A 27,598-nucleotide genomic window follows, 5' to 3' on the forward strand; every position below is an offset into this window, starting at 1 on the left:
TGGCTGGGGGAAATGAAGTTCAAAAGCTGAGTGGGATCATCAGGTACACAAAAATAGCAAAGCATTATTTTCCTGATGTCTGGATATAGAGATTATTGGGAAAAGCCCCCCTAATCCACAAGTTTTCCTTTCCCATTGATCTGTAAGAGAGGCAGAGGCCCAGGGAATCAGAGCTGTAATGAGAAACACAAGGGCAGGGTGGTTTCTGTGCCATGGGTGTCACTGCCATGGGCTGGGTTTGGTTCTGCTCGAGGAGAGCACAAACAAGAAATCCTGCAGAGCACCTGATCCTTCATGCTAGCTCAGTGTAAAACTGGAGTGGGCTCTGGCTCATTAAAGACTGCTGTATTGGTAATACACAAAATGCTGGGAGAAGTGGTTATTTCAATCACAGAACAGAGGAAGAAATTTAAGCAAATAACTGAGTGATAATCACAAATTTGTGTGATGCAAACCTGATGTCCCCACATTTTATACAGCTAATTTTGATCTTTTTTCCAATAACATTTAATTTAGGCTCTCTTTGTCTGAACACATTTATTTCATAGCAATTTGAATGCATTTCTTTGTGACCATTCCAGGGGGAAGCAAAAAAAAAATCCAATAAGCTAAGAAAATAAACAAATAAAGCACCTAAATCTTTGGATTTGGGTTTATGTTCTTGGGGTTTTTCCCACATGAGAAATGTGAGGGATCCATAAAAGCTGGAGAACATCAGTGACAGTGAACACAGAACCTTCCCAGGAATAAAAAATGGCTTTGGAGCTATTGAGTAGTCACAGGACTTAAATTTACTTGGAAAAGAATCACGAAGTCATGGAATGGTTTGGGTTGGAAGGGATCTAAAGCTCATGCAGTTCCACCCCCTGCCCAAGGACACCTCCCACTGTCCCAGGCTGCTCCAAGCCCCAGTGTCCAACCTGGTCATGGACACTTCCAGGGATCCAGGGGCAGCCCCAGCTGCTCTGGGAATTCCATCCCAGCCCCTCCCCACCCTCCCAGGCAGGAATTCCTTCCCAAAATCCCACCTAAACGTCCCCTCCTTCAGCTTCCGAGATGATCTTGCGCTCGAGGAAGAACTCCTTGAAGGTTTTGAGCAGAAGCAAGGAGCCGAGTCGCGCATTTCCTGCACGTTCTGGCCAAACTGCACCAAACACCAGCCCAGCCCCTGAGGTGACCTTACCTGATGTAGAGAACTCCACTTTGGTCCACCCTCCGCTGCCAACCAACGGGAACTTGCACTGCTGGTGGCCCTCCATCCGTGTCCCCTCCGTCACACTCCTTCCCACCATTCATTTTCCTGTTTCTGGTTATGAGTCTTCAGAGATATCAACAGTAAGGTGATATCCTTTTACTACATGTCATCCTGGCCTCCCAAAGCAGGCCCTGCAGCACAGCTTCCCCCAAATCCTACAAAGTGCATCGGGAGGCTCCAGCTCAGTTTGAAACCAAGTCCTTAAAAGTGGCCATTTTGGTTAATGAGTCACTTTCCCATTATAATCCACATTAAATATGCAAGGTTTAACTCCTTATATATTCATAAGGATGAACTATATAGATAAAAATTAGTGCTTCCAACTTGGGAAAATCATAATTCACCAATCCTTTGTTACCTGTCAGAAAGGAGAATGGGGAAAAGGAGAATTTCTAGTTCAACAGCATGATGGCTCCAAGCTTGATGACTGTCTAAGATAACTTGTGTTTTGTGAAAGCTCGTCTCATTTTTATAAATGTGAGTCAGATCCAATACCTCCAGGTATTACACCCTTTATATGCCACATTCTTTTTGTTTTCTTTTTATCTTCTGCTCATGATCCAAGTTGTCTTCTTGAGGCTCTTTGCTGACTCCTTGGCTCCAATCAAACAGCCTGAAAAATACAGATGTGGGAAACACGTGAGCCATCCTCTCCAGCCTTTCAGCCCAGTGCAGTCACTCAGGGAAGATGTTTACAGCTGCAGCCATTTCCAGAGCTTCAAATCAAAGTTTTAAATGTCAATGGAACCATCAAAACAAGGCTCAGAGCAAACAGAATCCTGCCAGCATTTTCTATTTATACGTGGATGTAATTGAGCTACATCTTAAAAGCTACAAGAGTGCAAGTGCTGTTAAATAGTTGATGTGGAGTTTGGGTGAATTAAGGGATGCATCTTTTCACTGCATATTTTCACATATGCTTCTGTTCAGAACCATCAGCAGATGACTAAATTAATGCCCTTTAAAAATTGTTTAGAAAACTGAATGAATTCCATGTGAAGGAAGCTGCTTCTAGGCTTTGGCAATATCCATAAAAATGCAAACCTCCTGCATTTCGACTGAATTAAAATAATCATCCCACCAAAAAAAATGGGTAATAAAAAGGGAAAAGCCAGCAGCAGTGAGTGATCTCTGAACACCTTTGAAACAACCTGAATATCCTCAGGAATAATTTCCCTCAGAGATTTTCTCTCGTGACAGAAGTTGAGTCATTCCCCCCAAAATAGTTTTTTCAAGCTGACCAGGTGAGACTTAACACTTGAGACTGGACATTTTATTAAGGTGAGACAAACGTGGAATATGGGATTTAAACAGTAAATACACCAGAAAAAGGCAACAAACCTAAATTCAAATATAGGATGGCAGGGATGACTGCTGTAGCAACATCATTAGGAGAGTTTATTTGGAATCAGGTGTCAATCCCACCTTATTCTCAACACTAACATTATGCCAACATGTTAAAACGTAATAAATGTTATAGACTTGACTGATTTTAATAAGAAAAGGGTTTTTTTTTGAAGCCAGAAATGGAACATAAAGACATTTCTGCAATAACACCACATTACATCTATATTTAACAGTAATAACAGCTCCTTCCTTCAAGACCACTAAAGGAAGACTACAGAGGCATAAATATAGTCCTGGAAAATATTCCCTTAAGTACCCTCATGCAGAACATTCCCTTTAGAAGTGCTGCTTAGAAATGTAAAGTTCCAAATGCTCCAAAAATTAAAAAAAACCCTCACCAGGGTATTCCCAAGCAGGCTGTGGATAAAAGGAACTGGTTGGACAGACCCCCTCCACCGAGGGCTGGAATCTAAAGGACAGGGAATTGGCCAGAGGTTGGAATCTTGGATGGTGCAGTAAGGTAGAAAAACCATCAAGAAAAGCTTCATAAAACCCAACCTGCTCTGCTATATCAGGAGCTGGCCTGTCATTTCTTCCAAGGCAAGCTGGCACTCTGCAGGTTCCCAAGTGAAAGCAATCCTGGGCTGAGCAGGTCCTTAACACAACAATCTATGGCTGGGTGAAAATCAACTTACACCTGTTCATCAACTAGTTCTGCTTATTGCTGGGTGAAAATCAACTCACACCTGTTCATCAACTAGTTCTGCTTATTGCTGGGTGAAAATCAACTTACACCTGTTCATCAACTAGTTCTGCTTATTGCTGGGTGAAAATCAACTTACACCTGTTCATCAACTAGTTCTGCTTACTCCTGAGTGAAAATCAACTTTCACCTGTTCATCAACTAGTTCTGCTTACTCCTGGGTGAAAATCAACTCACACCTGTATCAACTGCTTTTGCTTATTGCTGGGTGAGACCTGTATAAACTGCTTTTACACCTCAGATAGAAAAATGAAAACTATCCCTCACAAACAACTTCTCCTGCATCAGGAGTTTGAGTGACCAATCACTACAGAATAACAGCTTGTTAATTACCAATAAGGTAATTGCCAGTAAAGCTCCTGACCAATTGGAGTCACATACTTGGAGGTCAGTAAAACTATAAAAGGAGTTATGTGAATAGAAAATGGGATTTTCCACCATGAAAAAAATGGGGTCTGTGGGATTTATTCCCATGCTTGGAGGCTTTTCCCAACCTCAATACTGTGATTTCAGCTTTTCTGCAGGATGGAGGCTGCTGGAGTGGGCTGGCACTGCTCTGCAGGGATCTGATCCATGTTCCCAAGCATCCCAAGCCTTGGCCAGCCCAGGGTGGGGAAGGGACAAGGGGCCTGGTGAGCTCCTGCCTCACCAAGGTCACCCAGGATGTCCCATGCACACCTCGTCCTGTCTCCTAGCAAAACAATCCACCCTTTAATCTCTCAGGCTGCCACACAGAAATAGGATTTGGAGAGCTCTTGGCAACAGTTCAGGGCTCGCTCAGGTTTTCAGTTCAGAAATTTGGGGGTTTGAGTGGTTTTAATCTGATTAAGGAGGGAGCAGATGAGGTTTCATCAAAAGCAGGCCAGACTTTACCTTACTGCTGAAAGCTGCAGTGGCATTTTTACTGTAGGTCCCATGGAAGGCTAAAACAGGTAAAAAAACTTTCCTGTTATTCCAGATTAATTGAAAATTAACCTCCTGTAATTCAACAAAATCAGGAAATTTATCAAATACTGGGAGCCTCCAGGGCAGGGGAGTTGCTCAGCCCAGCCTTGCTGTGGCTCATGTTGCTATTTAGGGCCACTATAGCAAATAATACCCAGTGATTGCTCATTTTTGCAGGAGACACCTCCAAGTAACTTTTTATTTCTCCAGGTTCTGCAGGGCCCTGCCTCAGCTCTCATTCCACCTCCACCACAGGATTCTCCCCATCTAAGCAGATAAACTCTGGACTGCACCTGGGGAGAAACAGGACTGAAAAAAAAACTTTAAAAATCACTGAATTTTTTAATCTGTGGAAGGTATTTAAATATTTTTAGGAAAAAGAGCAGGGTTAGGTGGGATACTGGGCAGGAATTGTTCCCTGGGAGGGTGGGCAGGCCTTGGCAGAGGCCCCAGAGCAGCTGTGGCTGCCCCTGGATCCCTGGAAGTGTCCAAGGCCAGGTTGGACAGGGCTTGGAGCAACCTGGGATGGTGGAAGATGAGGATTAGAGGATCTTTAAGGTCCCTTCCATCCCAAACCATCCTGGAATTCCATGGTTCTAAATTCCTTTCTCCTCCAAGTACAAAAACACTTCAACTCCCACACTCCCCTAAGCAGGAGCAGTGACCAGAGCTATTCCCAGCTCCCAAAATTTGACCTTTCTGTGCCATTTTCTGTGCTGGGAGGGCACCCCGAGGTGCCTGGGTCTGGTGAGATCCAGGAAACTGCTCATGGAAGTGAAACGTTTTCCCTAAATTCCAGCACAGTTCCGTGTGGATTTCCACATGGAACACATTTTCCCACACACACAATCCATGTTTTATAGGAAACTGAGCTGAGGCTGCCTGGGAACTTCCAACTCACACAAAATCCATGTTTTATAGGAAATGCTCATGGAAGTGAGATATTTTCCCTAAATTCCAGCACAGTTCCATGTGCATTTCCACATGGAACACATTTTCCCATATACACAATCCATGTTTTATAGGAAATGCTCATGGAAGTGAGAGGTTTTCCCTAAATTCCAGCACAGTTCCATGTGCATTTCCACATGGAACACATTTTCCCATATACACAATCCATGTTTTATAGGAAATGCTCATGGAAGTGAGATGTTTTCCCTAAATTCCAGCACAGTTCCATGTGCATTTCCACAGGGAACACATTTTCCCACACACAAAATCCATGTTCTACAGGAAATGCTCATGGAAGTGAGATTTCCCCCCTAAATTCCAGCACAGTTCCATGTGCATTTCCACAAAGTAAAGCTCCACACACACAATCCATGTTCTACAGGAAATGCTCATGGAAGTGAGATTTCCCCCCTAAATTCCAGCACAGTTCCATGTGCATTTCCACAAAGTAAAGCCCTGCAGCTGCTCCAGGCACAAAAGGCACAGGTAAGAGCTGCCCCCATCCATATTTCCATGCTGCAATTCCATCATAAGCCGCACATGGGAAGTTCCTGGGTGTTGTTTAATTAATTTATTAACACCACACAACTCAAAGCTCTACCAGAGCAGAGATTTACAACAACAGGAGCAGAGGGAACGGCCTCAGGCTGGCCCAGGGCAGCTCAGGGTGGGCACAGCAGGAATTTCCCCATGGAAAGGGGGCTCAGGCACTGGAACTGCCCAGGGAGGTTTGCCGTGCCCAGCCCTGGAGGTGTCCCAGGAATTCTGGGGGTGGCACTCAGGGCTCTGGGCTGGGGACAGGGTGGGCATGGGCTCAGCTGGGACTTTGGGACCTTGGAGCTCTTTTCCAGCCTCATTCCTGGGATCCTGAGCACCAAATCCCCAAGGCTTTTCCCTGAAGGGAATGTTCCAGAAGGGAATATCCATCAATCCCAGCCCCAGCAGCAGAGCTGTCCCTGCCCCAGCCCCTTCTGGCAGGGAACATTTTGTGTTCCCCCACAGCCCCAAACTCTTCACACCAACAACAGAAAAGGAGCCCTGGAAGTCCCTAAAGTCCCATTTTTGCATCTTGGGGGAAAAATTCCTCCTGGCAAGGGGGCTCAGGCCTTGGCAGGGGCTGCCCGGGGAGGTTTGCAGTGCCCAGCCCTGGGGGTGGCCCCTGGAGGTGGCACTGAGGGCTCTGGGCTGGGGACAGGGTGGGGATGGGCACAGCTGGCACTCCATGGTCCTGGAGGGCTTTTCCAGCCCCAGGGATCCTGGGATTCCGTGACTGCAGAGCCCCCCCACCTCCTGATGAACCATTTGCCCCTTCCCCATCCCAGCACTCTCTGAAGTATTTTGGACTGGGATGCAAAGGAGTTGGGTTTTGGACCAAACCCAAAGGATCCTGGACACTGGAAGGAACCCAAAGGGCTGATTTCCACCAGCCATGGAATAAATCCCTCTCCTCAGTAATCTCGTGGCAGCTCCAGACAAGCCCTGTTATCTCACCACAACTTCCCACATCCAAAGCAGTGACTGCTCTCTGCCCTGTGCCAGCACATCGTGTTTAGATTTGTTTTGCAGTCCAGTTTCATTAGGATACCCTTCAAAAGATTTCACAGCAGAACTATGCAAAACTACACAGAATTCCTTCCCCCTTTAGCCCCCTCATCCCCTTCCCCACACGGAAAATTTCTCCTTCATTTTCATCTGCTGCAAGTGTGGTTTCAATTTTTAATGGGACTCTCTCCCTTTTTTTGAAATGTTGGATTTCAGGCAGCCCCTTTGCACACTCAGCTGCTAATATTTACTTTAACAATTTTTGAGTCTAGTGGGAAAAATAGAAAACTCGATAGGATGTAAAAAGAAATTTAAATTAGATATTAATTGTCTGCATGCCAATCTGTTACATATGATATTAATAATATTTATTTTACTAGTAAGTGGATGTTGAGCCAATTAAGACAAATTTTGACAGGCTGATATTGCAAATCATGGGATGGTTTGGGTTGGAAAGACCTTAAAGCCCATTTTGTGCCACCCCCAGGGACACCTCCCACTATCCCAGGTTGCTCCAACCCTCTGAGTAACAATTTTTTTCCTATTCAAATATAATCTAAATCTCTCCCTTGTCCTCCAAATACTTTTGGTGCTCCATTGCTTTTTTCTTACATGAGTTTGAAGTGCCCAATAATTGCATGGTTCACAAAGGGGCTCCACAATCCCTGCCTGGCTCTCTGAGGCACAAATCCCAGTTCCCACCTATGGAATGGCCACATTTGGGATAGAAAGCTTTGCAGACATTTAGGAAAAACACCAAACACTGCTCAGAGATACAAATTACAATCTCATCTTTGAGATTTGCCTTTCTAGCACTGAAAAACCTCCAAAATGAGAAATCATCAAATCACAGTCCTGGGGTTTCAGAACTAATAAGGAATTTTAGCTTCTTAAAAAGCATCACTTTCAAAGCACTCAGTGAAAAGGAGTTTTATTTAGTTACCACTTGCACATTATTAATCTGTTTAAGTCTATCAAAGCAATTAGCCAGGATTCTCCTGTATCATCTAATTAGATACAAATGTTGCATCATTTTTTGGGAATGCTTTCCCAGTTTGAGAAGCAGCATTCTCCTGACTAATTAGATCAGTGGTGAATACTTTATGAGGGCCTATTTTTAGGCCAGTGATTCAACAAACAAAAGTGCCTCGAGTAGGAAGGAAACCTTGAATCCTTCAGGATTCTTTTCCTTGGGGTGGTGTCCAGGGCCATGGCACAGCTCTACACAGGATTTACTCATGGTTTACTCATGCTAAACATGACATACTCGTGATGTATCTCAAAAACACATCTCACTTGTAAATACAGAGTATGAAGAATGTTTCACCACAACCAGAAAATTGCTCTGAACTAAATGACTTCATTAAAATGAGCATTTTAAATTGCCCCAGTGCCACTCCACAGTCCACCCAGCTCTGATATTATTTCTAACTTTTAAAGCACTTTTAGATCTATAACAAGGTTTATATTCTCTTTTATACCACTCTTGATGCTGTGGAGTTTTTTAGGATTGGAATTTGACCCCCCTATAAAATAATTCCCTGGAGGTGTCCAAGGATCACCTGGATGTGGCACTCAGTGCTCTGGGCTGGTGACAAGGTGGGGACTGGACACAGGTGGGGATTCAGTTTTGGAGGCATTTTCCAACCTGGATGATTCCCTGGCAGCCATTTGGATGAATTCATAAATAACAAACTCCATAAATATCTGTAAATAACAAAAAATCCCCCTGGATTCCAGGCCCCTGGCCCTGCTCTCCAGAGCCAGGAGCCCCCTGGATGTTCCCCAGCTCCCAGCCTGCCCTCCCAGAACATGGATGGGAAATTCACTTTCCCAAGCCTCCAAAGCAGCCACTGCAGCCACACACTAATAAATCAACAAGAAAATGATTTTCATGGAGAAAATCTGATTTATCTGCATGGAATCCAGCTGATCTTTAGGAGCATGGCACACAAATCCCTGTCCTTGGAGCATTTTGGATCAGGGTGCTGTTAAGTGATCAGATAGAAATCTGATGTCAGTAATCAGATATAAATCTGATGTCAGTAATCAAATAGAAATCTGGTATCAGGAATCAGATAGAAATCTGATATCAGGAATCAGATAGAAATCTGATATCAGGAATCACAGAAATCTGGTATCAGTAATCAGATAGAAATCTGGCATCAGGAATCATAGAAATCTGGTATCAATAATCAGATAGAAATTTGGTATCAGGAGTCAGATATAAATCTGATGTCAGTAATCAGATAGAAATCTGGTATCAGGAATCAGATAGAAATCTGATATCAGGAATCATAGAAATCTGGTATCAGGAATCACAGAAATCTGATATCAGGAATCACAGAAATCTGGTATCAGTAATCAGATAGAAATCTGTCATCAGGAATCATAGAAATCTGATATCAATAATCAGATAGAAATTTGGTATCAGGAGTCAGATATAAATCTGATGTCAGTAATCAGATAGAAATCTGGTATCAGGAATCATAGAAATCTGATATCAATAATCAGATAGAAATTTGGTATCAGGAGTCAGATATAAATCTGATGTCAGTAATCAGATAGAAATCTGGTATCAGGAATCACAGAAATCTGATATCAATAATCAGAAATCTGATATCAGGAATCACAGAAATCTGATATCAATAATCAGATAGAAATCTGGTATCAGGAATCATAGAAATCTGATATCAATAATCAGAAATCTGGCATCAGGAATCACAGAAATCTGGTATCAGGAATCAGATAGAAATCTGGCATCAGGAATCACAGAAATCTGGTATCAGGAATCAGATAGAAATCTGGTATCAGGAATCAGATAGAAATCTGGTATCAGGAATCACAGAAATCTGGTATCAATAATCAGATAGAAATCTGGTATCAGGAATCACAAAATCTGGTATCAGGAATCAGACAGAAATCTGGCATCAGGAATCAGATAGAAATCTGATATCAGGAATCACAGAAATCTGATATCAATAATCAGACAGAAATCTGATATCAGGAATCACAGAAATCTGGTATCAGTAATCAGATAGAAATCTGTCATCAGGAATCATAGAAATCTGATATCAATAATCAGATAGAAATTTGGTATCAGGAGTCAGATATAAATCTGATGTCAGTAATCAGATAGAAATCTGGTATCAGGAACCATAGAAATCTGATATCAATAATCAGAAATCTGATATCAGGAATCACAGAAATCTGATATCAATAATCAGATAGAAATCTGGTATCAGGAATCACAGAAATCTGGTATCAGTAATCAGACAGAAATCTGATATCAGTAATCAGACAGAAATCTGATATCAGGAATCAGATAGAAATCTGGCATCAGGAATCAGACAGAAATCTGTTATCAGGAATCACAGAAATCTGGTATCAGGAATCATATAAATCTGATATCAGGAATCAGGTAGAAATCTGATATCAATAATCAGATAGAAATCTGGCATCAGGAATCAGATATAAATCTGACATCAATAATCAGATTGAAATCTGGTATCAGGAATCACAGAAATCTGATATCAATAATCAGATAGAAATCTGATGTCAGTAATCAGATAGAAATCTGGTATCAGGAATCAGACAGAAATCTGGCATCAGGAATCACAGAAATCTGATATCAATAATCAGATAGAAATCTGATATCAGGAATCACAGAAATCTGGTATCAGGAATCAGACAGAAATCTGATATCAGGAATCAGATAGAAATCTGTTATCAGGAATCACAGAAATCTGTTATCAGGAATCACAGAAATCTGGTATCAGGAATCAGATAGAAATCTGGAACCTTCCCACCAGGGAAAAATCAGAATATCCTCAATTTTGGGGATTTAATTGTGCCAGTAAAGTCATCCAAGGAATGGACAGCAGGGCTGAGCTGGGAAGGAGCAGGATTCCTCCATGGACAGCACCAATCCCTAAAATCTTCTTTTAACCCATTTTTCTGTGCAATTCCCAAAACTGGGAGCAACTGAGGCTGTCACTTCCAACGAAAGAATGAATAAATATACAGAGATCTCCGAAAGGCTTTGCACAAAAAAAGCAAAAAAAAAAAAAAAAAAGAGCAGGAAATAAAAGGATTTTGTTTTTAATGCTCACCCTGGCTGTTCAATATGGGTTTATTAATATTTATTTGTAATTTAATAACACATTTATTAAGTCCACCCCATGGAAGGACATCCAGGATGCTCTCCCAGGCTTTTCACCACATGGATTTTTTTTTTTCCAAGGGGAATAGAGCAGAACTGTGCATGTGAGCCAGACCTACTTTGTGTCAGCACGATGGCAGCACCCAGATTTTGTCAAAATTAAGGTTAATATTTGGTGTACATCAAAAATCAGCTGAGAATGATGTCACTGTTATCCCAACCTTTCCTAGGGAATATCATTAAATGGAATATTATAGGGAATGTGTTAATGAGAATGGAGAAACTTCACGTCCACTTTATTTTAGGGGACTTTGGATAAAGAAATGAGGGGTTTTCTTTCAATTTTCAACTTTCAGCCTTCCAAAAAGCTGATATTATTCAGCATAGTTCTGCAATGCTTTTATAATGAAGATTGTATGAATTTCAGGAATCTCTGGTAGAGAATGTTCAGAAAATATCTAATAAACTGATACAGAAATTGAGGGGGAAATAACTATTTGTAAGTGTTCAGCTCTTCTGTACATTATTGACTTCAGAGGTTACCAGGGAAATGGAAATTTGGGAAAATAAAGATTGAATTGAAAAGGAAAAAAATATATTTGAACAGAACTGTTTCAAAAAAAATGCCCATGGAAATTCAATTAGATTAAAAAACAGGAAAAAATTCAAGATTCCTGGAAATCTGAGGAAAGGCTCTGAGAGCTGGAATAAAAATTTTTGAACAGCCCCAAATCTCCATTAATTTTGAGACCAAAAATGAAGCAATAAATGGCAAAAATGAGACCCATCCTCCCGTATTTTCACCGCAGAGGTCTCAATAAACAATATCAACCTCCTTTGTGTCAGCCACCTGAAGTTGAGGATGGAGCAACATTTCAATAATTTGAATTATTCAGCCCCAGTTCCTGTGCAGGAGAATGTCAGAACTGTAGCAAGATTGCAAATTAAACCCATAAATTATGCTTTTGTGCCAAAGTAGTAATCATGTGACTGCACTATTTTTAGACCCTTGGAATTTTTTCTCCAAGTGCCCCTTTTTCAACTGTTTATTGCATTACGTAGCTCTGCTCAGCAATTTCCCTGATGAAAATACACTTAAGGTATTAAAAAATATATGGGAACAATAAAAATCAGCTCTTCAGACACCTCAGAGCAAACCCTCCTGCCTTATTTGGCATAAATGGAATAATATTGGAGAGTCTGGACTGCCCCTGGACCCTGAAAATCTGATTAATCTCTCCATTAGCAGATAATTACTTACTAATTGAATGTAAAAGTATTTGGAGAATTTGGCCCCACTATTTTATTTGAGAGAGTTTTCTCTGTTAAGAAAAAAAAGCAGAAGTTCAAAGGTATTCTAAAAAAAAAGTGATTTAAATTCTTTTAAATGCCAAATGTTTCCTTCTTGCTGTAGCAGAGATTTATTAGTTATGAGTTTAATCATTTTTAAATCAATCTTGATGAAGATTTGTATACATGACCTTTCCTTCTCCAGCCCCTTTTTCTACTCACACTGCTCTGAGTCAGCTCTTTCCTGAATCCCCCATTTGATTTAAAAATATTCTTGCTCACCCTGCCACCAAAACATCACCTTTGTTTTGGTATTTAAGACATTTGGAACCAGTAGAAAGTAATTTTTAATGTATTAATGAGGAGCAGGATGGGATTGAGATGAAAATGAAAAAACCCTGACCTTTTTCCTCATTAAGGATCAGATTGAAGGTGGCTCTGGTCATCTTGTTCACTCCAAGCTGGAAAATAATCAGTTAAAACAAAAAATAAGCAACAGTGAGCAACACACCCCACTAAGGACATTAAGACTCTAATATGAAATGACTCTCAATTATTTCTTCATATTTATAAACACTTGGAAAGGTTTCTTAGGATAAATGATGGAATAACTATTTCCACTTCTTGTTTTGTACACATTTCATTTCTATCACACATCACAGCACAAAAAGAAGAATCTAATATTTAAGAAACTGCCAGCGGATGATTTCCTTGTACAAAATCAGCCTTACTCCATTTAATCTGAATTCTGGCAACACAAATGATCACAATTGTTGCCTGTACACATCCCCCACCACTTTTAAATAAAACTTTGTGCTTCAGGAGTGTCTGGCTGCCCCAACCCCTTCACTCAGATTTACTTTGCAGCAAGCCCACTTTGCATCTACTTTGCATTTTTAGCCCACTAAAAGGAGCAAAGTGCCTCAAAGTTGGTGTCTGTGGATTTTGGGGATGAATTCTTACAATGATCAGATGTGTTCACACCATCACCTTAATGAGGATCAATTCCCTTGGCCAATGAAGAGAGGAGTGGAGCCTGGCTGCTGGGCAATGAACCAGCTGATTTTAGGATAAAACATTCCCTGCTTCAGGGCAGGGCTGGAGAAACATTCCTTGGAGGGGATTTGCCACCCAAAGATGATAAATTTATTTTTAATGCTCACTGCTGGTGGTGCTCAGCTCTGCCCTGCCAGGTATCCCTGGCTTTGCTCTGGAAAATCTGATTTTCCTGCATGAGGAATACCCTAAAAACAGACAGAAAAAGTTTGGTTCTCTTCAGAAGGAGCTAAACAAAAGGGTGAATCACAGTCAAGAATAAGAGAATTCCACCAGCTCATCAAAGCAGGGAAGAGAAAAATGAGAGTAAGGCACCCAGAAATTAAAGCCATGTGGCCTCTAAGGATGCAGCACATCCAAGAGTTGAGAACAAAGCTCCAAAAAAGATAAGAGCCTGGAAAATGCACTGCTTCATCCCAGCAGAAGGACAATATATATCCCAACTCACAACTCAAACAGTGCTTTATTCTCTGAAAGGGCCCCAGAAAACAGCTCTGGAATTGCCTAACGCAGATACTGAGGATGTTCTGCCCCAAAAAGTGAATTATTGGGGAAATGTGGGCAAAGAACCACTCAGGCAGCTCTTCACCACAACATATTTAACTTTTGTGCTGCAGGTATTTCTTTCTCATGCTCCTCTGCAGCAGCTCCTGGACTCCAACTTCCAAAGGCTGCTGAACCCAAATTTCCCTCTGTTTGAAGTAAGAGCTTTTCAAAGCATTTCATTTAAGAAAACAAAGGTTCCTTTGGTTAATGTTTACTGCACACCTGTAACTGAAAGGTGCTGTCATGGATGGAAAAGGTTTGCAGGGAAATGAGACAAACTGAACCCCAAAATTAAGGTGACAATTAAACTGAGGATGTGAATGAAGAGGGAGAGCAAAATGCTCAGCCCATGGCCAGTGGCGAAGGTCAAAAATACTGAAATTTTCTCTGGGAGCTCCTTCTTTGTGTGTTTTTTAAGGTTCCCTGACAGTGATAGGTAAAATATCCCAGTTTTCCATCCATATTTGCAGTCAGATATGAGGTAAAACAAAAAAACCCTCGGCCTGTTTTCTCTTTCCATCTCTGCTAAATTACACTTGGTGCAACCTGAACTTGCTTTTTAGATTTTGGGTTTTTTTTTAATCTACAGAGCAACCCCCACCACTGCTTTGATAAAACCCTCTTATCTCTTTTTTCTGCCCATCCTACAGTGTTCCCTTTTTTCCTACAATAAACAAACCCAACCCTTTCAGCTGTTCTTTAAGAGCCCTGATTTCTAAATCTGGCACGGGCTGCTTGCTCTGCTTTGCATTCCTCTGGCTAATACCAATTTAAATGAAATTTACTTCTTAAAATTTAATAAATAAACACCAAAATTTATTTTAAAATAAATAAAGAATAAATATTTAAATATTTTTAATATTATTTTTTATAATATTATTATTTTTTAATTATAAGGGTAGGTCCAATATTGCAAAACACCTCCTGCCTTTGATCTCACCAAAAGCAAAGACACGCCAAGAAAATCTGGGATATTTTTAAGGAATGAAGAGATTCCAATGGAAGGAGAATCCCAGAATGGTTGGAGGGACCTTAAAGCTCATCCAGGTGTCCCACGGGCAGGGACACCTTCCACTATCCCAGGTTCCTCCATCCTGGCCTTGGACACTTCCAAGGATGAGGAATCCACAACTTCTTTGGGAATTCTGTGCCAGGGCCTCACCACCCTCACAGGGAAGAGGAGATTTACATAAAATTCCACCAAGGAATTTTGGGAGCTCTTGTGTCAGCTCTCCCTAATCAGGGACAGCTCTCAAAAAAGGGATTCCAAATGAGTTGTGACCATCAATGGTCCTGTGGGAATGCTGCACACATCAGTTCAGAGGGGATCAGACAGAATTCCACATTTCCTCTGAAGAAAAAAAGTCCTGGTAAGAATGAAAATGTGTTTAAAATCCTCATTTTGATCCAACAAATATTGTACAGTGACTCACTAAGATGCCCAACACTATTGTAGATGTAACTTTATTTAAAAATAAAACCACACATTCCTTCAACTGGGCCACTTCAGATTAGGGATCTCTTCAGCCTTTTCTGGAGGGATTTAAAAAAGCTTTGGAGAAATCTTAAAGCTATGGAATTAGCCTGGTATTTATAGCTCCGTTTCCAAGCGTGTTCTCTGAGCTTCCTAGGACGTTCCTTTTCCCCATCTGCTGGTTGTTGACATGGTGTAACCTTGTATTCTGATCAGGAAAATCTAGAATGATAAGAGCATTTGATTTGCTATTGTGCTGGAGAGGCCTGGCTCCACCTCAGGCAGCTCCACTTTGCTCCTCCAACACCATCCAGGGCAGGAGCGGGGCTGCAGAATTTCCAACAGAGAACTGGAGTTCTATTGTCTGATTATGTCAAAATACATTACTCCCAGTTATGACTAATGCTCCATCTGAATCACAGCAGCACAAAATGGTGGATTTTCCCCCATTAAAATGCTGTGTTTCACATGCTGGATGGATACAATCTCTTAAAGTGAGGTCAGGAAAGTTTTGTTTTTTGTTCTCTTATCAAAAAGTCCATGTTTGGGTGCACTGTCTACCTTCCACCAAGGCATGAACTGCTCAACTGTTTACTTTTCTACTTCAGCACCACAAAATGCTGAAGATGCCTGATCTTCTGTTTGTTTTTTTAATGTTGCCTCAAATATGTTGTCTTAAAACCTCACCGCCGCAGCACAGAACTACCAAAAAACCAAACCTTCCAAAGTCTCCTTAGAGTACTCACCTACATTGCTTCTCATGGTCTTGCTTCAAGTTATCTTGGGGATCTTTTGGGCTTTTTAGAATTGCTGCTGCACTTTGAGCTTTGCTCTAGACAGTCTCCTGTGGTGCTCTCGATGATGGGCTATGTCCATTGGGGCCGGCTCCGTGCCTCCCTCCACCCCTCATGTGAGGAACTCCTGCACCCCACTTACACCTGCTGAGATAATCACAGGGTTTCAATTAAAACAATGAGCCAAAGGTTTTAATTCTGCTTGTCTTCATTGCTTTGTAAGCCCCTACACAATGGCTTTGTAGTATAAACAAAGTAAGATTTGTTTCTAAGGAATGGAACTGAAGATGCATTTTGAGTTGAACAGATCTGCACAAAAACCTCCAGATAAACACAAAAAGCTGAGGTTTGGAGCTGTGATGCTGCAAAAGGCCTTGGTGAGGTAGAAACCTGTCTTAGGCTGGGGGTATGTATTCTATTTTTGTCAGAGCTGGGGCAGTTCTCCTCTGTTCATGGGGCAGTTTTCTTTATCTCTCCCACAGCCAATCCTCCCTCCAGGAGATCTCTGCTCTTCATGGGCCATTAATTATTAATTATCTTCTGCTCATGGCCAGTGAGTGTCCCTGCATGGCTGATACAATTCCATCATCCCATGGGAGATGCTCTGCCCAGGGGAGGAGCCAAGCATTCCTACCTGGATACAATCTGAGCTTTGGGAACAGCACAGCAGCCTTTGCCCCCTGCATTCCCAGAGGAGCAGCTTTCTTCTCCCCTGCGTTCCCAGAGGAGCAGCTTTCTCCTGCCCTGCATTCCCAGAGGAGCAGCTTTCTCCTGCCCTGCATTCCCAGAGGAGCAGCTTTCTCCTCCCCTGCATTCCCAGAGGAATTCCAGGCCCATCTCCAGCAGCCCTGGAGCTCCAGAGGAAAACTCCCCCCTTGTCCAGGATCCCTGCTCCAGCAGAAGCTCAGCTGGCCCTGCAGGAGGGCTGAGCCACCATGGAATGGCACTGCTGCCACCACCCTGACCCACAGGGGGCATGTTCTGACTCTAGCAGTGCTTTTTTATTTGTACTATTACATTTATATTTTTAATTTCCCTAGTAAAGAACTGTTATTCCTATTCCCATATCGATACCTGAGAGCCCCTTAATTTCAAAATTACAATAATTCAGAGGGAGGGGGTTTGCATTTTCCATTTCAGAGGAGGCTCTGCCTTCCTTAGCAGACACCTGGCTTTTCAAACCTAGACAAAGGTTCCACCACCAGAGGGAAAGAAGCTTCCTCTAAAGGCCTCGAAAAAGCCACAGCAAAGCATTGAAAGAATTCATTTAAATAACCTGATTTTGAATTTATCAAAATTAAACAGCAACAATAAACTAATGATAAAATTATCTGTACTGAGTGTATGGAAATGGACTTGCACAGTGACTACAGAATTTGGGGTTTTTTTTGATTCCATGCACATCCCTAACAATAAACTTCCCAAAAAGTTGCAGGAATCCACTGATGAGCTATAAATGATGAGCTATAAATGGAGAGCTATAAACGATGGGCTATAAACGAGTCTTGGCTCAGGTACAGGACATTGGTGAATCCCCAGCTGAAACAGAAGCTGTTGGATCACGGAATACCAGAATGGTTTGGTTTATGTTCATAGTTCTGTCTGTTCTAGAGACCCAAGCAAAGTTCTATGTTTTTCTTAAGTCTGGAACTAAGTCACTGAACTTTAAACTAAGCTTTAGGGCCTCTACTGGCTAACACAGTTTCTTAAGGCACTTAAATGTGTTTCTACTTATTTAAAACCACAATTTGCACTTAAAACTTAAACCTACACTTCTAGTTCACATCTATGTGGCTTAATACAATCTTAATTTCTCTAAAGGCTTTAATTGAACCCCTGCATTCATCTCTCTCTCTGAGGAACTCAGAGAGGCTCACATTCCAACAGTTTGGGATGGAAGGCACCTTAAAGATCAGCTGATCCCAGCTCCTGCCATGGGCAGGGACACCTTCCCTAGTCCAGGTTGCTCCAAACACCATCCAGCCTGGCCTTGGCTTGTTATTCCCTATAGGAATATAAGGAATGGCTCATTATTCCCTACCACCAGCCCTTTCCATCCTCCCTGTGCTGCTCCAGAGGCCAGGTGGATTCCCTGCTGGAATCCCTCTGACCCCCAGAGGAGCCTGCCCAGGACTGGAGTCGATTAATTGGATTTTTCCAGAGGTGAAATGGATTGGAGCTCATCAGGGCAAACACACATCCCAAAGAGTCAATGGGGCCTTTAAACCCTCAGATCCCAGAGCCTGAGGACTCTCAGGCACAGCTGGGCATCAAATTCACAAGAATTGGGCATGTCATTCATTTAATTTCATTTCATTTCATTTTTTCCCCAAATAAGTCTTCATTAAAAGCAAATGCAACATCAATGATTTTGGAATCCTTCAGCAAACGGGAAGAATTAGTTCTGATTTTCAAATCACCTCTTTGGAATCTCTCTGAAAGCCATTTATCATCACAGTGAAGGTCTGGGTTGTTGTTAAAACCTTCTCCTGTCACAGAAAACCCTGACAGAAAATGGGAATGAAAAATTTCAGATAAGCCAAACAAGCAGGGTGTAACACCACCCTGTGACCACAAAAGTCACAAAGTGCACTGGCTGTGAAACCAAATTTATTTCCCATGATTATTTAAATATCTTAATGAAGTCGAGAAGCAAAACCTGCAGTTTGGCTTCACTGATTTCACCAGCATCCCCAGTTGAACTGAGTTCTCAATTGATCTTCCCAATTTCAGCGCAAAACTCGGGGCCAGCATTTTGTAAAAATGGGCATTAATGACTCTTGGTTGTCTCAAACTGCATTTGCCAACCCGGCAGAGCCTTTCAGGAATGTTTTTTTTTTCACATGCAAACTACTTAAAATAAAAATTACTAACTCTGTAAAGTTCTTCCCCAACCAATACGACTTCATCAATGACACCCTATAAATTATGAATATATATTTAGATTTTCTAAAGCACTGGGGGACTAGAAAACATCAATGTTTAGGCTCTCTAGAGGGTTTACCTGTTTTTAATACTCTGTATTAACCAGGAACACTCAGTCCACAGAGCTTATTGAATATACAGATATTACTGAATGGAAGCATTTCAAAACACAACCATTTAATGCAGGTTGTTCAGATAATTATAATTTATCTCCACAGTAACAAAAACAGATAGAAAGACGGCATAACCTACCATTAAAGAATTTGCATTAAAATGTATTTTAGATCATAATTCCACTATGGATGTAACATTCTTCATATAAAATTATATATTAATGTTTAAACACATTGAAAGGTATTGATCAGAGACATTCCTATGAAGAATTTCCCATGAGCACAGGATGCTAATCACAGCAACCACTGTAAAACTCTAATTTACTGGAAACAATTCCAAGAGATGGATGAAAGAGCCCAAGAATAAAACCTGAAGTCATAGCAGGGCTTAAAAATCTGGGTCACATGGCCAGTGCTAAGGACTGGAGGAGCAGCAGGGAAAGGAGCCTCGAGAAATCCACAGCAAGGCATCATAAGAATTCCTCCCAATGAATAATCTGATTTTGAATTTATCAAAATTAAATAGCAACAATAAATGAATGATAAATGACCTGTACTGAGCCTATGGAAATGGACTTCCACAGTGACTACGGAATTTGGGGTTTTTTTGAGTCCGTGCACATCCCTAACAATGAAGCTCCCAAAAAGTTGCAGGAATCCGGTGGTGGCTTTATTTCTGGGGGAGACACATCTGTTTTTTCAGAGCCTTTTGCTGTCTCCTTCCTTTGTGAGCTTCCTATTTACATAACAAATCTGTGCTAACAGATTAAAAAAATCCTGTCCCCATCTAATCTCTCCAGATACAAACAATATTCTTACAACTACAGTATTTGGAGGATCTAAAATTAAAGATACTTTTTATGAGCAAACATAAAAAAAACACCAAAATCTGTTATTCCTGTAAGAGCAACAAACTGAACTTTTTAATTGTGTGCTGTCACAAATGAGTAAAAAAGAGGGTGGCAGTCAGCCAGTTCTCTTTTTTCTTTAGCTGGGATTTAAATGCATTTCTTCTAAATCAAACAACTTGATTATTGGCTGTTTCTCAGGTTATTTTTCTTATTTACTCTGTGGCATAACTGAAAACCTCTCCTCCAAACCAGTTAATTCCAAATTAGAGCCATGAGCCCCATGCTGGAAAATAACAGCAGCAGGTTTTGTTTGGGAGCATCCAGTTCTGTCTGATTTTCTTTACAGTATTTGTTATTTTGTCAAGGGAAAAAGTCACACGAAATTGTATTTATTAATTGCATTGTCTTTCAGAGAAATCAGAGAACCCCAGACTGGTTGGGCTGGGAATGTGTGGGAATCAGAAAAATAGAAACTTCCAGAAACATTGAAGAGTTTGATCTACAACCTTAGATTGATGTAAAAATACAATACACAGACATTAGGCAGAAAAATCATAAACTTATGTTTCTATAGTTGTAAGAAATAATTACCTTAAATGAGAAAATATTGATAAGATGGTGAAGGGTTTATAATGTAGGGGTGTGGTTGTATGGACAATTACAGTAACTGTAATTACAATTAAGCAATCTAAGAGTTTAGGAGTCGCAATAGAAATATGTGTGTGCAAAAGTAACAAAAACCCACTGAATAAAAATATCCCCAATGCAGAAAAAATAATTAAAATTAGTAATTTTAAAAACCAAAATACACCTTGTAACAACTGTTCATTGAACTAGAAAGTTATAATTACCTGTAACAAAAAAAAACCATAACTGCTTTAAACTATAACCAACTACTTACTGCTCTAAAATCCCACAACCTGCAAGAGCACAACAATAGGAAGGGACATAAATCCCATCCATCCCCACCCCTGCCATGGGGACACCTTCCAGGGTCCCAGGCTGCTCCAAGCCCTGTCCAAGCCAGGGAATGGGAACCCCAAGGTCCCTGGGCTGGCAGGCAGAGGGACAAAGGGAGAACTCACCCACCTGAAATCAGGAAGACTGGTGGGTATAATCCTTTAGGATTTGGTGGTTCTGGGAACTTTTGGGAAGAATTAGAGAAGTGCTGTTTCTTCAAGTCTTTGTGGTTTTTGCCCGTTTTGTTGTGGTAAAGCCTCTTCTTCCTGCAATAAAATACACGTTGTGCCAAAGGGAGATTTGCAGAAAGGGAAATTGCTCCTAAATTCCCTCTGGAAGGATCTCTGACTTCACTGCCCATGCACACAGAAGCAGGAGAGCTCCCCACAGTCCTGGTCTGGCCGTGTCCTCCCCTGCTCTACACTTGTAGAGAATTCAGAGCTGTAAAAACAGAGCCCACACAGCTGGAGAATGGAGAAAAGGACTTTAAAAAGAGATATTCTTGAGAGGATCCACCACGAAATTTCAGAGAACTAAAATAGCAAAACGACGCCCAGTTTTGTTTATTTATACACACATCTCTCTTTATATACACTCACACACATGGACATTTCTATAAATTAATATCAAAACCCCCAAAGTAGTTTAGAACCCTTGAAAGTAGGTTACAGACTTGTAGAATTTCTTCTTTTTTTTTTTTTTTCCCAAATGCCTTGTAGATTTTCCCCCTAAACCAAGCAGAATTCTGTGACTTGAACAAGTGATGGCAAATCATGACCTCGGTCTAAGCACGGCCTAATATTTAATTTTATTCCTATAAGCAGCATAAAAAGTGGGTGAAAATACACATTATATACATGATTATGCTTGGGGCAACCACGGGGCTCCCAGGATTTTCAGATTTCCCTCAATCCAGGTCTGGCTTGAAGCAGGGCTCTGCTGTCTGCTCAGCAGAACGCCTGAAAACTCAGATTTTTTCTCCATTTTCCTGGAGTTTTAGAGAGTTCCTGAGGAGGGAATTCCTGAGGAGGGAATTCGTGAGGTGCAGTCCCTCACTCTGTCAGAGGGCACAACTCATCCCTGCGCTCCTGCTCCCTGAGTGCCTCCTGGATCAGGCCAGGATTTGTGTATTTCTGCTGGATTAGTCTTAACCCAGATCCTCCCCTAATCCCCGTGGCTGCAGGAATGCTTGGGCTGGACCAGCAAGAGGTGGCACACGGACAGCAAGGAGAAACTCCAAGTGGAAAGAGCAGCAGGCACTTGGAGAAATCCAGGACGTTTGCTCTTTTTATTTCTGAGGCCTGCAGAGCTGAAAATCTCTTCTGTGTTCATGGGAACGTCTCAGTGCATTTGTGGTTGAAATTAAAGTAATGTTTATCTATTTGCAGCTTCCAAATTCTAAATTTTAACTGTTACAACGCCAAAGAGCAAGGGAAATGTCTAAAAAAATCAGAACATCTGACTATTGTTGGCAACAATAATCTTGCTTCCATACTGATTAGAATTCCATCTATTATCCGAGTATTTGCTCGACACGGTATCTGGAGAAAATGAAGTTAAAGCAGAACAGATGGCAGAAGGAAGAGAAGAAGCAGCTACCCCACCTTCCAAGGCTACCTTTGCAGGAACATATGGCCTTTCCTGGGCTTGTGTACGACAACAAGTTGGCCAGATGAACAGAACTTCAGAAATGAACTGTAACTGCCTAACAACACCACGGACCACGTGAACAACACGAGAGCTCCAAGAAATACCAAAAACCAGGCAGGTCTTCCCGAGAAGTTAATTCAGAAAGCAGCTGGAAGGCCAACAAACTATCACATTTCTTTAAATTACGTGATACATTGTTATAAATATAACGCACTGCTATATTTCCTTTATGTGTGTGATATATACATAAGGCTAACTACTGACATGTTTACTTTCTAAATGTGATATATAGATATAAGGAACATTTTTCAAAGGTTTGTCATTTGAGTGGCTGTTGCTTTGAGCACACAAGATGTAAGAAGGGATATTATCTATTTTTTTTGTGTCTCCAGTTACGGGGAAAAAAAAAAAAAAAGAGTTTTATTTGCAAGAGGAAAAAATCAGGCATCAGTTTAGTCAATATTTCAATCCTATAAATCCTGAGTAGCTGATACCTCTTCCTGCAGTTTGGACATTCTCCACATCTTGATGAAGTTCATACTCAAGATTTAAACCTGTAAAGGCTGGAGAATAAAGGTCTCTCCAACAATCACACGTCCCAATTTATTTTGTTTTTTTCAAAACATCTTAGAATTAAATATGATGAATAATTTACAAATAATTATTTTCATTCACCTGTAACACAGCACTTTGAAAACTTGATTTGTTTCCCTCAGCCCCTTTGCATACCTGGTATACAAGCATTGCTGTTTTTTGGCTCACAATGGAAATGTAATCAACTTTTCTCCTTCACTGATCTTTAATTTAATATAGAGATAACTGAGAAACTGATGAGAGCTGAGAAGATAAACAAAGAATTTGAGCTTTGTATAATGCCAGTTTGTCTTTCCTCCTATTTCTCCTATGTTGCTAAAAGTACAAAAGAATGAGTTAGTAAAAAAATCAGTTGTTATCACTCCATAGTTACAAACAATTGATTTTTTTTAACCCCAGAATCCCAGAATATTTGGGTTGGAAGGGACCCAAAATCCCATCCAGTCCCATCCCCTTCCCCAGGGCCACCTTCCATGGGCCAGGGTGCTCAGGTTCTCTATTCACGTGTCTCTACTTCAGCCTTATCATGGGAAATAGAAATATCCCCAAAAAGTGAAGACATTTGGTAAAATAACCCAAACAGGAGAAACAATTTGTCTCCCAGCCCAGTGTCCACTCTTTCCTCCTGCCCCTCCAGCTGCCACTGTGCTCCCACGCTGCTGGTGACACCTTGAGAGGCTGCCCTGGAGCAGAGGCTGGGCAGAGTCACAGAATACAGCAGGGATTCATTCAAAGCATCTCCTCCATGGATCCACCTCGGGCAGCACCAGAGCCCAGCCAGGGCTGCAGCCAAGAGGAACCCAAATGGTCCCAAAATGCACGAGCGCTCCCGGGGTCTCTGCCTTGGCTCAGCTCTGCTCCATTTGCACCTTGCAGTTCATTGTCCAGTTCCAGCTTTAGCCCAGGCACTCCCACCCTGCTTGTTTTTCTCTCTGCAGCCCACGCTGTTGGTGCTCCTGGCCTGAGCTTTGGATCATTTGTCCTTGGTGCCCAGCTGGAGCAGGAATTGTTTTGTCTCCCTGCTCTGTGCACAGAGCTCAGCAGCGCTGAATGTGAAGCTCAGAGCTGCACGCTAAAGCTGCACAGAGGCTGAAAAACACAAAAGCTGAACCTGAGGCATCACTGGAACACTTCCTCCATAGGAAAAGTCAACTCAACCCACCAGAATATCTTCATTTCTATCTCCTGACTCAGATTATTTCATATAAATACATTTGTGTTGACCCCAAGGTCAGAACTTTCTCCACTTCTCCACAAGGTACACAACACCACCAAGACCTGGAGAAACTCACCCACAGCATGAGGAGAAGAACAGGATACCTGGACTTCCAGGGGAACCTCTTCTCCCAAAGCCACAAACTCATTAGCAGAGAAGAAGTTTCATGCAGCAAGCACACCAACAGTTTATATTTTTGCCTCATGACACTTTATCATCACATAATAAAGCGTCTTCTTTTAGACATGACATTATGCCATTGTTTAAAATTAAATCCTCCCCAAAGAAAATAACATAAACTTCTCTAAACTCTGTTACTTTTTACTTGGAAATTCTTGGCACAAATCCCCAGAACTGGCCAATCTTGATTATTTTACACTCTCTTGCAGGGCAGATGCTGCCATGGAGCAGAGAGGAGACTCTGCTCTGGATTCAGGCTCCAACTGAGATTATCCTGAAGCTGGAAAGGCTGAGAAAATTCACAAGGAATTTCCACAGAGAAGGAATTCCATCCCAGTTCCGACCCTGCCTGCTCTGTCGTTGTCACTCCACTCCCTCCAAGCAGTTCTTCCAAAGTGCTGCTGCTAATTAGCACAACTAATTGTCCAATGCATTGATAGAAGTATCAGGAAATTATTTGAATAATCCCCAGGCCCAGGGCTCCTAAAGCAGAATTCAGTTTCTGGAATTCTGATTCTATTCTCGCTCAGGTTAATGGATGGTTCCCCAGTGAGTTTAATATAATTCACATTGGATCACTCCTGAGTCTATATTTATATTAAAATGCCCTAGTATTTCAATCTGTTTGATCATTTTAAAAATATCTGTCTTATTTATTCAGAAATAGAGCTCAAAATTCTATCAAAAATTTAGCCCAGGATTGAAAGAGTTTTCAGAAAACTTTGAGAGATTTTATAAAGTCTGGTTTTAAGGTATGGAACTAAATAATCAAATATTCCTCTGAGTTTTAGAAATATGTATCACAGCAGCACTAAGGCCAAAGAGAAATAGTAAATATTATTAATGACAAATGTACCAAAAGTCACTGGGGAAAAGCACAGTAAAAACAAGTATTTAAAGGTGTCAAGGTGTTTGACAGCAAAGCAACAACAGGAACAACTAAGTTCCAGATTTTCGAGGTTAAATTGAAGGATTTTCACATCAGCAGAGCACACAGAGGAAAAGGACCCAAGAACAAGACTTTCAGCAGAAGTCAACAGACAACTTGGTAAAACCTAAATTTGCTTTTTAATTTCATGATTTTATATGAGGCTTTTTCTATGACCAAAAAATTCCCCTTTCAAGCTAAAGGAACTTCAAATATACAAGAAGTTGAACAATTTTAATTGCTTTGCTTATGTTAGCTTAATAATAAAATAAAATTAATTTAATAATTAAAATAATATTAATTTAATAGTTAAAATAATAATAATTTAATAATTTAAATGTAAGTGCAGTAGCATTACAGCCTCACCATTCTGTATGGCTCTAAGAGCAGTGAACTGCAAAATGTCAATTTAATGACTGAATTTTTCCTCCTTCACAGAAACCACAATTAGTGTCCCAGTTCCTTCCCTCTCAGCCTGTTTTCTGCACTTTCTGATTTCAGGTGTAATAAAAAAATGAAGTTTCTGACCCCTGAAGCTTTTGTTTCCTCTCCTGTACCTGCAAACTTCCCTAATTCAAAGGTCTGGCAGGAAGGAGTTAAGGGGAGCTTCCAGATGAGAGATTCCATCTCCCAAGGAGAGTCTGAGAAAGGGAGAAAAAGCTGAAATTCCTCCAGAATTTATGTTTAGGTTTATTTTTTTTAATTTAGTTAGGGTTGGGATTAAATGTATGAGATGGTATTTTTTGTTTGGATTTAGATGTTTATTAGTTTTTATTTATATTATAGTTTTATAAACTGTGAGTTCTACAGAATTTTACACTAACAAAATAAAAAACGGAATTGTAATTTTATAAGGTTTTTAAGGATAAATTGTTTAATTAGGAAATGATACTTAAATTATTTTTATTTTTTTTACATAATAATGAATTATTTGTGGTTTGTAATGTGGACTTTATAATTTAATTATATAATGCTACTTAAACCTATGAAGAAAAAGGTGAAGAAGAAGGATTAGTTTTTGCTTTAGAACTTTTATTTTGTTTTATATATCTATTACTGTATTTTGAAACTTTAAGGTTTTACTATGCGATATTACATATTTCTACTTAAACCACATACTTATAATTTTAGTTTTATTATTTAATTTTGGAAGCTTTTTCTACGCCTTTAGGTTGAATGTAGTGTTTTCTTGGGGGTGAGTGTGTGTTAACAGAGAAAGCCTAAAACTCTCAGTGACCCGGGTTCCACACAGAATGACATCAGGTTGGAACTGATGGACAGTGAGATCCCATGGCACCATCCCCGTGGGAGATGAGGAGATTCCTCCTCCACGCCAGAGCTCAGCACCAACGGTGAGAGCTGAGGGTGAGGATCCTTCAGCTTCCTGCTGCTGCCTTGGAGGCTGACCCAGAGCAGAGGCTGGGCAGAGTCACAGAATAAAGCAGGGATTCATTCAAAGCATCTCCTCCATGGATCCACCTTGGGCAGCACAAGAGCCCAGCCAGGGCTGCAGCCAAGAGGAACCCAAATGGTCCCAAAATGCACGAGCGCTCCCGGGGTCTCTGCCTTGGCTCAGCTCTGCTCCATTTGCACCTTGCAGTTCATTGTCCAGTTCCAGCTTTAGCCCAGGCACTCCCACCCTGCTTGTTTTTCTCTCTCAGCCCACGCTGTTGGTGCTCCTGGCCTGAGCTTTGGATCATTTGTCCTTGGTGCCCAGCTGGAGCAGGAATTGTTTTGTCTCCCTGCTCTGTGCACAGAGCTCACCATTCCTTAAACATTATCCCTTTTACCCTAAAGCTGCACAGAGGCTGAAACACAGAAAAGCTGAACCTGAGGCATCACTGCAAAGCTGAGTTCAGCCTGGCAGCTCTGAGAAAACTCTTCCCAAATTCTGGGCAGCAGCCTCGGTGTGATGTGCAACAAGCTGGACAGGTCCAGGTAGTTGGATGTGATCTACCAGGACCTTGAGGGGCAGAAAGGCCGGGTATGGCACTGGGAATGTCACCCAAGTACTGGGATCTGTACTGGGATCTGTCTTCCACACCAGAAAACAGAA

At 41.2% G+C, this 27,598-nt stretch overlaps 1 protein-coding gene across 4 annotated transcripts in view; it reads right to left on the minus strand.

Annotated features, from left to right (window-relative positions):
- Window positions 1–27,598, minus strand: part of MBD5 (methyl-CpG binding domain protein 5) — a 122,293-nt gene that overhangs the window by 32,127 nt on the left and 62,568 nt on the right. The window contains exons 3-7 of one of the 4 annotated variants that reach the window (XM_038142894.1): window positions 21,104–21,240; window positions 16,078–16,272; window positions 12,659–12,716; window positions 1,751–1,868; window positions 1,184–1,318 (exon numbers count right to left, since the gene is read on the minus strand). In XM_038142894.1, coding sequence (XP_037998822.1) covers window positions 1,184–1,296 — 113 coding nt within the window. In that variant the 5' untranslated portion in view covers window positions 1,297–1,318; window positions 1,751–1,868; window positions 12,659–12,716; window positions 16,078–16,272; window positions 21,104–21,240. Of the gene's footprint in view, window positions 1–1,183; window positions 1,869–12,658; window positions 12,717–16,077; window positions 16,273–21,103; window positions 21,241–27,598 lie in introns of all 4 variants that reach the window. The other 3 variants (XM_038142893.1, XM_038142892.1, XM_038142891.1) reach the window with 3 other exon arrangements.

Source organism: Motacilla alba, chromosome 7 (assembly GCF_015832195.1).
Source record: "Motacilla alba alba isolate MOTALB_02 chromosome 7, Motacilla_alba_V1.0_pri, whole genome shotgun sequence".
NCBI lineage: Eukaryota > Metazoa > Chordata > Aves > Passeriformes > Motacillidae > Motacilla > Motacilla alba.